At 42.3% G+C, this 14,638-nt stretch overlaps 2 protein-coding genes across 2 annotated transcripts in view; both read right to left on the bottom strand.

The window, feature by feature from the left end:
- Positions 1-14,638, bottom strand: part of LOC139420229 (LIM zinc-binding domain-containing Nebulette-like) — an 87,248-nt gene that overhangs the window by 21,398 nt on the left and 51,212 nt on the right. The gene's annotated exons all lie outside the window — the stretch shown is intronic.
- LOC139420498 (uncharacterized) overlaps positions 1-14,638 on the bottom strand; it is a 24,781-nt gene extending 10,143 nt beyond the window's left edge. The window contains exons 1-8 of the mRNA XM_071170707.1: positions 14,627-14,638; positions 13,119-13,220; positions 11,853-11,940; positions 11,206-11,316; positions 10,891-10,997; positions 8,978-9,088; positions 4,440-4,531; positions 2,466-2,576 (exon numbers count right to left, since the gene is read on the bottom strand). Coding sequence (XP_071026808.1) covers positions 2,573-2,576; positions 4,440-4,531; positions 8,978-9,088; positions 10,891-10,997; positions 11,206-11,316; positions 11,853-11,940; positions 13,119-13,220; positions 14,627-14,638 — 627 coding nt within the window. The 3' untranslated portion in view covers positions 2,466-2,572. The remainder of the gene's footprint in view (positions 1-2,465; positions 2,577-4,439; positions 4,532-8,977; positions 9,089-10,890; positions 10,998-11,205; positions 11,317-11,852; positions 11,941-13,118; positions 13,221-14,626) is intronic.

Below are 14,638 nucleotides of genomic sequence, written 5' to 3'. Positions count from 1 at the left end.
TGGTGCTGAAAAGGTTGAAACATAACATGTAAGGATGGTTTCAGGGAGTTGTGCGTACAAGCAGATGGACAGTTCCTGCGTGTCACTTTTGTAATTTTGCAAAAATGTTGCAAAAACCCCCACAAAATTAAGTGTTTTTTCAATATGAAAATCAAGATGAGTGAATTCAAAGAGACAAATTATTCTTATAGTAACATATTCTAAATTAATAACTACACACAAGTGGAGGCTGCTGAGGGGAGGACGGCTCATAATAACAGCTGGAACGGAGCAAATGGAATGGCATCAAACACATGGAAACCATGTTTAATGTATTTGATACCATTCCACCATTCTGCTCCAGTCATTACCTCAAGCCCTTTCTCCCTAGTTAAGGTTCCACCAACGTCCTTGAAAATAAAAGAGAGCAGCACACTCTAGGAGCTCAGATGCAAAACTTTAATTACCAACGTTTCGACAGCCAAGCTGTCTTCACCAGGGTATAATCACAAACACTGCGGGATGACTCGTTTATGTAGTGTCAAAAGACACAGGTGTCTGTAATCATGGCCAAGAGTGGCCTAATATCATTGGTTAATTATCAAATATTAAAATGGCATACAAAGAACAGCATACAAACAACAAATGGATAGCATACGATCCTAAATTCCTTTTAGACTACACAAGCTTACAAACAATTACAAAGTCACAATAATCACAAGAATGGCTTCAGAGATTGAAGGGAGACGTTGAGATTGAAGGGAACAAGGGTCTTTATGATAAAGATCCAGGCAGCCTCTCGTTTTAACAATAAATTATCAAGGTCACCCCCTCTCCTAGGGAGGGTGACATGTTCGTTGCCAAAATAACGCAGAGACGAAATCGATTGGCCTGCCTCCAAGAAGTGGGCCGCAACTGGATAAGTAAAGTTTTTACACCTAATGGTGCTACGATGCTCTGAGATACATACTTTTAATTCGCGCGCTGTTTTACCCACATATTTTTTTTACCACAAGGACAAGTTATAAGATAAATAACTGCCTTAGTGGAGCACGTAATAACACCTTTGATTGGGATCGATTTCCCTGTTTGTGGGTGTTTGAAGGATCTACATTTATAAGTGCCATTGCATTGAGCACAGCCATTACATTTGTAATTTCCATCCAATAGGGGCGCAAATAGACGTTGTTCAGGAATATCTTGGGGTGGTAAATCAGAGTGTACCAATTGGTCTCTGTGATTTCTGCCCCGCGAGAATACGACCAAGGGAAGGTCCGAAAACACATCACCGAGACTATCATCGGATTTTAGAATGTGCCAATGTTTGTGAACAATTCCCTTAATTTGTTCAGGACGCTTTGAATAGCAGATAGTTAGAACACAAGAATGCGTCTTTTTGCGAGACTGACCTTGAAAAAGGTAATGTCTTGTTTTGTTTTGAATTTTCTCAATGGCAATATTAATCTGATCATTTTTGTAGCCCCTCTCCCTGAACTTTCTTTGCGTCTCAGCCATATTTCTGTCGAAATCTGATTGTTTTTTGCTAATTCTTTTGATTCGACAGAATTGGCTGTAGGGCAAACTATTTTTCAAGGGAAGTGGGTGACAACTATCAGCTCTCAACAAACTGTTATGATCAGTAGGCTTCCTGTAAAGATCAGTGTATAGAACATTATCTTCACACAAGATCAGAAGATCAAGAAAACTGATTTGACGTGTATCAGATTGCATAGTAAATCTCAGATGCTCAAAACAGGAGTTAAGAAAAGCATGGAACGCCTGGAGCTGTTTTGCATCACCCCTCCATATAACAAAAATATCATCAATATACCGTTTCCAAATAATGATGTTAGGCAAGAAAGCATTTTTGAGAGGATTGAAAATAGACTGTTTCTCCATGTAACCCACATACAAATGAGCATAGTTAGGAGCCATGGGTGATCCCATAGCAGTACCCTTCATCTGAATAAAGAAATAATTTAGAAACATGAAATAGTTATGTGTGAGTACTATTTCAGCCAATGTTATAATGCATGCACTGGAAGGTAGTTCATTAGGGTCACGTTGCAGAAGAAAATGTTCCATAGCTTCAATACCGCCCTCGTGTGTCCTGACACACATGCACACGCTCACACACACACTGATGTCAACATAATGAGATGTTGTTTGAGCTATACAGTAGATGGAGTACTTTATGACACTGACAAAGCGTGGAACAGGTATACTGTAGACCGGTCGAAGTCAAACTAAATTAATCTGAGCAGAACACCTCACTTCAGAATTCTGATTGCTGCTTGGCAAATTGTGTGTTCGCTGTTTCTGGCAGCAAGGAATAAAGGTTACTGGAAAGCTTTTGTTTTACCGTCCTCTGTGTATTTCACCTGAAAAGGACATCTATTTGATTTCTGTGGATCCAGGTAATGTGACTTTTAAATTGTCATTTTTTGCAAAAGGTTTGGTGGCATAAATTTGTCATGATGCCTTACCTCACTGTAAATATCCCAGTGCTCTTTGTCTATCTGGATCTCTGTCGTTTCTTGAAGCAGGGAGTACAGAGAACTGGAGCTATCCTTTTAGCCACCTTGCTTGTATTTCAGCTAGAAAATGAACAACATCATCTAAGGTGATTACATTCATCAAACATAGGCGTTGGCACAACACCTTAGTGGGAAAAGGAATCAATTTATTCTAAAAGATACTAAAGATTACCTCATAAGCTGAATAGATCTATATGAGGCATAACGTATTAATGTATGGAATACTGTATCAGTGAAATAAACTATACTTAAACCATATTTGTACACTCCATATCACAGTATATTGTATATAAATCACAGTTGAAGTCGTAAGTTTACATACACCTTAGCCAAATACATTTAAACTCAGTTTATCACAATTCCTGACATTTAATCCTAGTAAAAATTCCCTGTCTTAGGTCAGATAGGATCACCACTTTATTTTAAGAATGTGAAATGTCAGAATAATAGTAGAGATAATGATTTATTTCAGCTTTAATTTCTGTCATCACATTCCCAGTGGGTCAGAAGTTTACATACACTCAATTAGTATTTGGTAACATTTCCTTTAAATTGCTTAACTTGTGTCAAACGTTTCATGTAGCCTTCCACAAGCTTCCCACAATAAGTTGGGTGAATTTTGGCCCACTCCTCCTGACAGAGGTGGTGTAACTTAGTCAGGTTTGTAAGCCTCCTTGCTTGCACATGCTTTTTCAGTTCTGCCCACAAATGTTGTATAGGATTGAGGTCAGGGCTTTGTGATGGCCACTCCAATACCTTGACTTTGGTGTCCTTAAGCCATTTTGCCACAACTTTGGAAGTATGCTTAGGGTCATTGTCCATTTGGAAGATCCATTTGCGACCAAGCTTTAACTTCCTTACTCATGTCTTGAGATGTTGCTTCAATATTACCACATAATTTTTAATCCTCATGATGTCCTCTATTTTGTGAAGTGCACCAGTCCCTCCTGCAGCAAAGCACCCCCACAACATGATGCTGCCACCCCCGTGCTTCAAGGTTGGGATGGTGTTCTTGCAAGCCTCCCCCGTTTCCCTCCAAACATAATGATGGTCATTATGGCCAAACAGTTCTATTTTTGTTTCATCAGACCAGAGGACATTTCTCCAAAAAGTACAATCTTAGTCCCCATGTGCAGTTGCAAACCGTAGTCTGGCTTTTTTATGGAGGTTTTGGAGCAGTGGCTTCTTCCTTGCTGAGCGGCCTTTCAGGTTATGTTGATATAGGACTCGTTTTACTGGATATAGATACTTTTGTACCTGTTTCCTCCAACATCTTCACAAGGTCCTTTGCTGTTGTTCTGGGATTGATTTGCACTTTTCGCACTAAAGTACGTTAATCTCTAGGAGACAGAACGCGTCTCCTTCCTGAGCGGTATGACGGCTGTGTGGTCCCATGGTGTTTATACTTGCGTACTATTGTTTGTACAGATGGACGTGGTACCTTCAGGTGTTTGGAAATTGCTCCCAAGGATGAACCAGACTTGTGGAAGTCTACAATTGATTTTCCCGTGATGTGAAGCAAAGAGGCACTGAGTTTGAAGGTAGACCTTGAAATATATCCACAGGTACACACCCAATTGACACAAATTATGTCAATTAGCCTATCAGAAGCTTCTAAGGCCATGCCATAATTTTCCAAGCTGTTTAAAAGCACAGTCAACTTAGTGTATGTAAACCTCTGACCCACTGGAATTGTGATACAGTGAATAATAAGAGAAATAATCTGTCTGTAAACAATTGTTGGAAAAATTACTTGTGTCATGCACAAAGTAGACGTCGTAACCGACTTGCCAAAACTATAGTTTGTTAACAAGAAATTTGTGGAGTGGTTGAAAAACGAGTTATAATGACTCCAACCTAAGTGTATGTAAACCTCCGACTTAAACTGTATATGTTATGGTAAATGTGTAAAAGTAAACTCACTGAGAGAAGCCTCTTTGGCGTGCTGGGTAAGGTGGTATAGAGAGCACAGGTTGGTGGCACCTTAATTGGGGAAGACGGGCTCGTGGTAATGGCTGGAATGATATCAAACACATGGGTTAATGCCATTCCATTAGCTCTGTTCCAGCCATTATTATGAGCCGTCCTCCCCTAAGCAGCCTCCACTTGTAGAGAGAGTCTCGCTTCTCTACTGCCTCCTTATACTTTTTCTAAAACACAAAGTTAAGTTTGTTTTGTTTCCAAGGTCTGCTACATCGTGACATTTTCCCTGAAAATATCCCATTCAAATCTTGAAAACGTTGGTTACATTTTACGTAGACCATCCGTCATGAGCTACATAACATTGTCACAAGCACGACACAATAGATGTTATTAACAGTCATGACAGTTGATGTCTGCTTATGAAAACTGACATTACACTGACCTTACACTGACCTACATTAGTTTTCTAATGATAGTTGAGAATAAACACTTGTGGAAAGAGTATTTTTCCCGTCTTCTTAATACTTGTTCTGATGGACGTTAAAAAAAAAGACATTACACTTATACCTTTAGGTGATGTAATCACATGATGGTGAAAATAAGACTATTGTGTCAGGAAGTTGAGAATACAGCGATGTTTAAATCTTATTGTTGCATCCCTCTTTATACTTATTCTGAAAACAGAACAAAAGAAAACTAGTGTGTCCAAAAATGTTAAGCAGTACTGAGTCTTGTAAAATCATATCATCAGCCAAAATAAGACATGATGCAAAAAAGCCCTGGTAGCATGTAAAGTACAGGGCCTTCAGCAAGTATTCAGACCCCTTGACTTCTTCCACATTTTGTTAGGTTACAGCCTTATTCTAAAATGGATTAAATCGTTTGATCTCATTTACATTCAGACCCTTAACTCAGTACTTTGCTGAAGCACCTCTGGCAGCGATTACAGACTCGAGTCTTCTTGGGTATGATACTACAAGCTTGGCACACCTGTTTTTGGGGAGTTTCTCACATTCTTCTTTGCAGATCCTCTCAAGCTCTGTCAGGTTGGATGGGGAGCGTTGCTGTACAGCTATTTTCAGGTCTCTCCAGAGATCGGGTTCAAGTCCGGGATCAGACTGGGCCACTCAAGGACATTCAGAGACTTGTCCCGAAGCCACTCCTGCGTTGTCTTGGCTGTATGCTTAGGGTTGCTGTCCTATTGGAAGGTGAACCTTCGCCCCAGTCTGAGGTCCTGAGCGCTCTGGAGCAGGTTTTCATCAAGGATCTCTCTGTACTTTGCTCCGTTCATCTTTCCCTCGATCCTGACTAGTCTATGAGTCAATGAACTAATCACTGATCATAATCTTGCCTGAAAAACATCCCCAAAGCATGACGCTGCCACCACCATGCTTCACCATAGGGATGGTGCCAGGTTTCCTCCAGACATGACATTTGGCATTCAGGCCAAAGAGTTCAATCTTGGTCCAGAGAATCTTGTTTGGATCTCATGGTATCTTTTATTACGTTTGCAATTGCAACAAATAATCTGTCAGACCCCAACCAAGGATCATCAAAAGTCGTGCTATAAATTCACAGACAACACAAAGATTCCTTGATGTCCTTCCAGATTCCCTCTGTCTACCCAAGGATGCCAGAGGACAAAAATCAGTTAACCACCTAACTGAGGAACTCAACTTAACCTTGCGCAATACCCTTGATGCAGTTGCACCCCTAGGTCCTCGTGCTCCTAGACCTTAGTGCTGCTTTTGATACCATCGATCACCACATTCTTTTGGAGAGATTGGAAACCCAAATTGGTCTACACGGACAAGTTCTGGCCTGGTTTAGATCTTATCTGTCGGAAAGATATCAGTTTGTCTCTGTGAATGGTTTGTCCTCTGACAAATCAACTGTAAATTTCGGTGTTCCTCAAGGTTCTGTTTTAGGACCACTATTGTTTTCACTATATATTTTACCTCTTGGGGATGTCATTCGAAAACATAATGTTAACTTTCACTGCTATGCGGATGACACACAGCTGTACATTTCAATTAAACATGGTGAAGCCCCAAAATTGCCCTTGCTAGAAGAATGTGTTTCAGACATAAGGAAGTGGATGGCTGCAAACTTTCTACTTTTAAACTCGGACAAAACAGAGATGCTTGTTCTAGGTCCCAAGAAACAAAGAGATCTTCTGTTGAATCTGACAATTAATCTTAATGGTTGTACAGTCGTCTCAAATAAAACTGTGAAGGACCTCGGCGTTACTCTGGACCCTGATCTCTCTTTTGAAGAACATATCAAGACCATTTCAAGGACAGCTTTTTTCCATCTACGTAACATTGCAAAAATCAGAAACTTTCTGTCCAAAAATGATGCAGAAAAATTAATCCATGCTTTTGTCACTTCCAGGTTAGACTACTGCAATGCTCTACTTTCCGGCTACCCGGATAAAGCACTAAATAAACTTCAGTTAGTGCTAAATACGGCTGCTAGAATCCTGACTAGAACCAAAAAATTTGATCATATTACTCCAGTGCTAGCCTCTCTACACTGGCTGATTTCAAGGTTTTACTGCTAACCTACAAAGCATTACATGGGCTTGCTCCTACCTATCTCTCTGATTTGGTCCTGCCGTACATACCTACACGTACGCTACGGTTCCTAATTGTCCCTAGAATTTTTAAGCAAACAGCTGGAGGCAGGGCTTTCTCCTATAGAGCTCCATTTTTATGGAACGGTCTGCCTACCCATGTCAGAGACGCAAACTCGGTCTCAACCTTTAAGTCTCTACTGAAGACTCATCTCTTCAGTGGGTCATATGATTGAGTGTAGTCTGGCCCAGGAGTGGGAGGGTGAACGGAAAGGCTCTGGAGCAACGAACCGCCCTTGCTGTCTCTGCCTGGCCGGTTCCCCTCTTTCCACTGGGATTCTCTGCCTCTAACCCTATTACAGGGGCTGAGTCACTGGCTTTACTGGGGCTCTCTCATGCCGTCCCTGGAGGGGGTGCGTCACCTGAGTGGGTTGAGTCACTGATGTGGTCATCCTGTCTGGGTTGGCGCCCCCCCCCCCCCCCCCCTTGGGTTGTGCCGTGGCGGAGGTCTTTGTGGGCTATACTCAGCCTTGTCTCAGGATGGTAAGTTGGTGGTTGAAGATATCCCTCTAGTGTTGTGGGGGCTGTGCTTTGGCACCTTCCTGTTTGGCCCTGTCCGGGGGTGTCCTCGGATGGGGCCACAGTGTCTCCTGACCCCTCCTGTCTCAGCCTCCAGTATTTATGCTGCAGTAGTTTATGTGTCGGGGGGCTAGGGTCAGTTTGTTATATCTGGAGTACTTCTCCTGTCCTATTCGGTGTCCTGTGTGAATCGTGTGCGTTCTCTAATTCTCTCCTTCTCTCTTTCTCTCTCTCGCCTGAGCCCTAGGACCATGCTACCTGACATGATGACTCCTTGCTGTCCCCAGTCCACCTGGCTGTGCTGCTGCTCCAGTTTCAACTGACCTGAGCCATAGGACCATGCCCCAGGAATACCTGACATGATGACTCCTTGCTGTCCCCAGTCCACCTGACTGTGCTGCTGCTCCAGTTTCAACTATTCTGCCTTATTATAATTCGACCATGCTGGTCATTTATGAACATTTGAACATCTTGACCATGTTTTGTTATAATCTTGGCCACCCCACATAGCCTGGTTCCTCTCTAGGTTTCTTCCTAGGTTTTGGCCTTTCTAGGGAGTTTTTCTAGCCACCGTGCTTCTACACCTGCATTGGCTGTTTGGGGTTTTAGGCTGGGTTTCTGTACAGCACTTTGAGATATCAGCTGATGTACGGGGCTATATAAATAAATTTGATTTTGATTTTTAGGTGCCTTTTGGCAAACTCTAGGCGGTCTGTCGTGTACCTTTTACTGAGGCGTGGCTTATGTCTGCACACTCTACCATAAAGGCCAGATTGGTGGAGTGCTGCAGAGATGGTTGTCCTTCTGAAAGGTTTTCCCATCACCACAGATGAATTCTAGAGCTCTGTCAGAGTGATCATCGGGTTCCCTGACGGGGCCTTCTCCCCCGATTGCTCAGTTTGGCTGGGCGGCGAGCTCTAGGAAGAGTCTTTGTGGTTCCAAACCTGATGGAGGCCACTGTGTTCTTGGGGACCTTCAATGCTGCAGAAATGTTTTGGTACCCTTCCCCAGATCTGTGCCCCGACACAATCATGTCTCGGAGCGCTAGGGAAAATTCCTTTGACTTCATGGCTTGGTTCTTGCTCTGACATGAACTGTCAACTGAGGGACCTTATATAGACAGGTGTGTGCCTTTCCAAATCATGTCCAATCAATTGAATTTACCACAGGTGGACAATCAAATTGTAGAAACATCTCAAGGATGATCAATGGAAACAGGATGCACCTATTATTTTTGTAATACATTTTATAATAAAGCTGTAACGTAACAAAATGTGGAAAAGGGGTCTGAATACCTTACGAATACACATCATATGAAAACAGACCCTGTTAATCCTGACTGTGTGTGTGTATGTGTGTGTGTGTGTGTGTGTGTGTGACTCACCACGCTCTGTAGCTGGGAGGCATCTTTGGCGTGCTGAGTCTCCAAAGTCTCTGGAAGCTTTGAGTAGAGAGGAGTGGAGAACTGCTGCTTCCCTGCCTCCTTGTACTTGGCCTAACGCCCACGCCCACGCCCACACCCACACACACACACACACACAGTAGAGTTGAAAATGCGATGGAAGTTTTTAAATATTCACATGAAAATCTGTCACCAAATGGATGGAAACCTACAGTCGTGGCCCAAAGTTTTGAGAATGACACAAATATACATTTTCAAAGTCTGCTGCCTCAGTTTTTATGATGGAAATTTGCATATACTCCAGAATGTTATGAAGAGTGATCAGATGAATTGCCAAATCCCTCTCTGCCATGCAAAAGAACTGAATCCCCCAAAAACATTTCCACTGCATTTCAGCCTTGCCACAAAAGGACCAGCTGACATCATGTCAGTGATTCTCTCATTAACACAGGTGTAAGTGTTGACAAGGACAAGGCTGGAGATCACTCTGTCATGCTGATTGAGTTCGAATAACAGACTGGAAGCTTCAAAATGAGGGTGGTGCTTGGAATTCATGTTCTTCCTCTGTCAGCCATGGTTACCTGCAAGGAAACACATGCCGTCATCATTGCTTTGCACAAAAAGGGCTTCACAGGCAAGGATATTGCTGCCAGTAAGATTGCACCTAAATCAACCATTTATCGGATCATCAAGAACTTCAAGGAGAGCGGTTACATTTTTGTGAAGAAGGCTTCAGGGTGCCCAAGAAAGTACAGCAAGCGCTAGGACCGTCTCCTAAAGTTGATTCAGCTGAGGGATCAGGGCACCACCAGTACAGAGCTTACTCAGGAATGGCAGCAGGCATGTGTGAGTGCATCTTCACGCACAGTGAGGCGAAGACTTTTAGAGGATGGCCTGGTGTCAAGGGCAGCAAAGAAGTCACTTCTCTCCAAGAAAAACATCAGGGACAGACTGCTGGACTGCTGAGGACTGGGGTAAAGTCATTTTCTCTGATGAATTCCCTTTCTGATTGTTTGGGGCATCCGGAAAAAAGCTTGTCCGGAGAAGACAAGGTGAGCGCTACCATCAGTCCTGTGTCATGCCAACAGTAAAGCATTCTGAGACCATTCATGTGTGGGGTTGCTTCTCAGCCAAGGCAGTGGGCTCACTCACAATTTTGCCTAAGAACACAGCCATGAATAAAGAATGGTACCGACACATCCTCCGAGAGCAACTTCTCCCAACCATCCAGGAACGGTTTGGTGACAAACAATGCCTTTTCCAGCATGATGGAGCACCTTGCCATAAGGCCAAAGTGGCTAAGTGGCTCGGGGAACAAAACATTGATATTTTGGGTCCATGGCCTGGAAACTCCCCAGACCTCAATCCCATTGAGAACTCGTGGTCAATCCTCAAAAGGCGGGTAGACAAACAAAACCCCACAAATTCTGACAAACTCCAAGCATTGATTATGCAAGAATGGTCTGCCATCAATCAGGATGTGGCCCAGAAGTTAATTGACAGCATTCCAGGGCGGATTGCAGAGGTCTTGAAAAAGAAGGGTCAACACTGCAAATATTGACTCTTTGCATCAACTTCATGTAATTGTCAATAAAACCCTTTAACGCTTATGAAATGCTCGTAATTATACTTCAGTATTCCATAGTAACGTCTGACAAAAATATCTAAAGACACTGAAGCAGCAAACTTTGTGGAAATTAATATTTGTGTCATTCTCAAAACCTTTGGCCACGGCTGAACAGTAGCTTTTGACATCAATGCATGACTACAGAAAATAAGTAGAAGCTGGGGTTCACGCCCAAGCTCTTATTTCATTAGCGGTGCTATTGATGAAATAGAGATGTCCTTTAAGTGTGATGAGTGGTGGTCAGCGCTGTAGGGCTACTGTATTGTACCTGGCTCTGGAGCTGGGAGACCGCTTGGCATGTTGGGTCTCCAGAGTCTTTCATATCACAGAGTAAAGAGACCTTGCCTTCTTCTTCACTGCCTTCTTGTACTTCGTCTGAAAGACAATTATTGAAACCAATGTAGGGATTCAAACCAACACAGATAAATTACATAAACTACGACTGACTTCAGTCCGTATCAGAGGTGTAAACATCTTAACAGTGTACACATCTGTAAGCTGCTTGTCTCGCTATCATTGTCATTAAAGTAAGAAAATCTATGTGAACTGTGGGTGAACTATCCCCCAAAAGAGAATGGCATACCTGCTGCTCTTTTCACCTGACTTTGCAGTTCAGACACATTTCTGACAGATTGGGTATCCATGGTATCAGCTAGACCGGATGGGAGATATTTTTCTTCCCGCTCTCTTTGTACTTGGAGGGTAGAAGAAAAGACAATGAATACATAATGGATTTGGATACTTAATATTATAAACTGGGTGGTTCAAGCCCTGAATTCTGATTGGCTAAAAGCCATGGTATATCAGACCATGTACCACGTTTATAATAGCAATAAGGCTGCTCGGGGGTTTCTGATATATGGCCAAAATACCACGGCTAAGGGCTGTGTCCAGGCACTCCGCATCGCGTCGTGCCTAAGAACAGGCCTTAGCTGTGCTATATTTGCCATATACCACACCTCCTCGGTCCTTATTGCTTAATTATACAACCAAAAATGACACCATGAAGTCGTGTCTGGCGTGTTTGAGGATACTGTCATATATTCATAAAGATTTTATAACTAGTCATTTAAAACTTGCAATGTTTCCATTAGCATTAATATTCATGTCAATGAGGAAAATTTGCGCTCACCTTGCTCTGCGTCTCTGTGAGCGCTTGAGCTCTCTCTGTCTCTGTCTCCATCGTCTCAGGGAGTTGAGAGTAAGCCGAACCAGAGGAGACTTTCTCACCTTTGTACTTGAACTGTAAAGCAAAGAAATGGATGTGAGTTGAGGTCGTCCTCTGTTGTTCAGCAAACAAAGGAGAATAGGAGGAGTGCTGCACAACAACAGAAAGAGAAATCCAAAAATAAGTCATACCCAAATAAACTTCTGACAGTGGACTAATTCATGGTAAAAAAGCTTTGGATCAGTCAGATAACACAGGCAGAGATTTGCTTCATTTTAGAAAGCTCAGACTTTATTCCATTAGATGGACAGGTACACTGACGTTTAATACTGATGTAATGTATTTGTCAGTAAAGAAGCGTTTCCTCTGAATTACAGTGGGTATCATAAGTATTTTGTTACAAAATTGGGATTGTCATTTTTTGTCAACGATCTACACAAAATAATCTGTAATGTCAAAATGTCAAAAACATTCTAACATTTCTTACAAATGAATTATACCTTGATATACCTTGATTAGATAAGTATTCACCCCCCTGAATCAATACATGTTAGAAACTACTTGGGTAAGTCTCTAAGAGCTCCCCACACCTGGATTATGCAATATTTGCCATTATTCTTTTCAGAATGCTTCAATCTCTGTCAAGGTGTTGGGGATCATGGCTAGACAGCCATTTTCAAGTGTTACCATGGATATTCAAGCAGATTTAAGTCAAAACTGTGACTTGGCCACTGAGGAACATTCACTGTCTTATTGGTAAACAACTCCAGTGTAGATTTGGCCTTGTGTTGTAGGTTTTTGTCCTGCTGAAAGGTGAATTCCCCACCCAGTGTCTGGTGTAAAGCAGACTGAAGCAGGTTTTCCTCTAGGATTTTTCCTGTACTTAGCTCCATCGCGTTTCTTTTTATCCTGGAAACTCCACAGTCCTTGCCGATGACAAGCATACCCATTCCATGATGCAGTCACCACCATGCATGAAAATAAGGAGGCAGTTACTCAGTGATGTGTTGTGTTGGATTTGTTTTGGAATATTTTTATTCCACTGTCATTTAGGTTAGTATTGTGGAGTAACTACAATGTTGTTGATCCATCCTCAGTTTTTCTCCCATCACAGCCATTGAACTCTGTAGCTGTTTCAAAATCACCATCGGCCTCATGGTGACATCCCTGAGCAGTTTCATTCCTGTACTGCAGCTCAGTTCAGAAGGACGACTGTACCTTTGTTATGCTGAGGAATGTATTGTGTCTGTTGCTTGCCAAGGTGACAATGTGCCAGGAAGAGGGGAGAGCGAGAGAGACAGAGACAATAGAGAATTATGCCAACTCACCTCAGAGATGAAAGCGCGGATGCTCTTGGAATGCTGCAACTCTACATCAGGGATGAAAGGTTCTGGGCCTTTGGATTTCTCATAAACCTCCTTGTACTTCACCTACAGGATAGCAGGAGAGAGTTGTTATTTTGTCTTTCTTAGGCTCACCACCACCCACCTAATTCGATGGACAACTTTATTATTTTAATAACATGGTGCCATGACAAACAGTAAAATACTGGTCAATACAACCATATTGTTTTCAACATAAGAGATATCTACACAGGCCTGAATAAAGGCTGCTTTTCTCCTAACCCTTTACAGGTGGCTACGATCCATTACTGGACACTGCAGTGAAACCTGCCACAACCTCCCACAATAACAACAGGATGTATGTATCAGAGAACACAAGAGGATAAATCTTACTTACGTCACTTACCAGAACACTGCACCTACTGGCAAAGACAGGTTTTGTGCAAGGCGGGCTTAAGCAGCCGAGGCCTGACAGAAGAACAAAGCACATAGTATAGCTACAGTCTGCAAACAGTTAAACACCTGGAGTGTGTCAGCTGATATGTCTGGCTTCATAATGGTTCCAGATAAGCTTATCGCAAGCTAATTAGGTAATGACAAATTACTAATAAGGCCATTTCTATAGGTGACCGCGCACTAAGAGCTAATTATTAAAGAATACAGTAATTTAAGCGTATGGGTCTACTTGGCACATTGTCAGACTGTACCGATTGTGTTACAGTGTATATTGTAGCTATAGCATAAAGGGGACAAAAGCTCAGCTAGCCAATTGTTCCTTGGGCTGATACTGCTTATCAGTGCTTTTCCATATGGACACTGACGCCAACCACTGGCATTGCATTACAATGGGGGCATATACAGTATTTGACCCTTGGCATTTTGTCAGCATCATTACTTGGCACAGTTAAAGTCTCCAGAACAGGGGGAATAGAGATGGCCTTTCCATTTATTCAACTAGGTCTCTCAGAAGCTGAAAAGAGGAAAAGAGACCCCTCTTGAACATGCAACCGAAAGCTACACTGAAGTAATATAGTGTTAATCCTTTATGTCCTGCAACAATGTCTTTCATCCTGCCAAAAGTATTAAAAAAGCCAGAGTGCCTCTCCACTCTGGTGTTACATTTTATGGCCAGCAGTTGCTAAAAGTTTTATCTCCACTTAGTTGTGGGTGTCTTAATTAGGGAGCACGTTGAGACATGTCGGAATTGTTCTGCATCACAGATGGACACTTTGTATTTAAGCAGATTCATGTTGCAAACTAATTGGTCTATTATGTTGAGAGACAACGAGGAAATATTCAAATGGCCATTTGAAAACCTTTCTAACCATCCTGCCCCCCCCCACACACTTTTTTCTCAATAAGTTAAGAGGGAAAATGAGGGGGATGGGGACTTCTGAATGATAAGCAACTGAAATCCAAAATAGCTGTCTACGTTATACTTCTCTAGATCTCATTCTTCTTATTTAATGGGAGGGAAGCACACACTCCTTCACTTTGACAGGCAT

This window comes from Oncorhynchus clarkii, chromosome 11, assembly GCF_045791955.1.
Source record: "Oncorhynchus clarkii lewisi isolate Uvic-CL-2024 chromosome 11, UVic_Ocla_1.0, whole genome shotgun sequence".
Classification (NCBI taxonomy): domain Eukaryota; kingdom Metazoa; phylum Chordata; class Actinopteri; order Salmoniformes; family Salmonidae; genus Oncorhynchus; species Oncorhynchus clarkii.
Note: the sequence above shows the minus strand (reverse complement) of the source record. Positions and strands in the feature narration are given on the sequence as shown.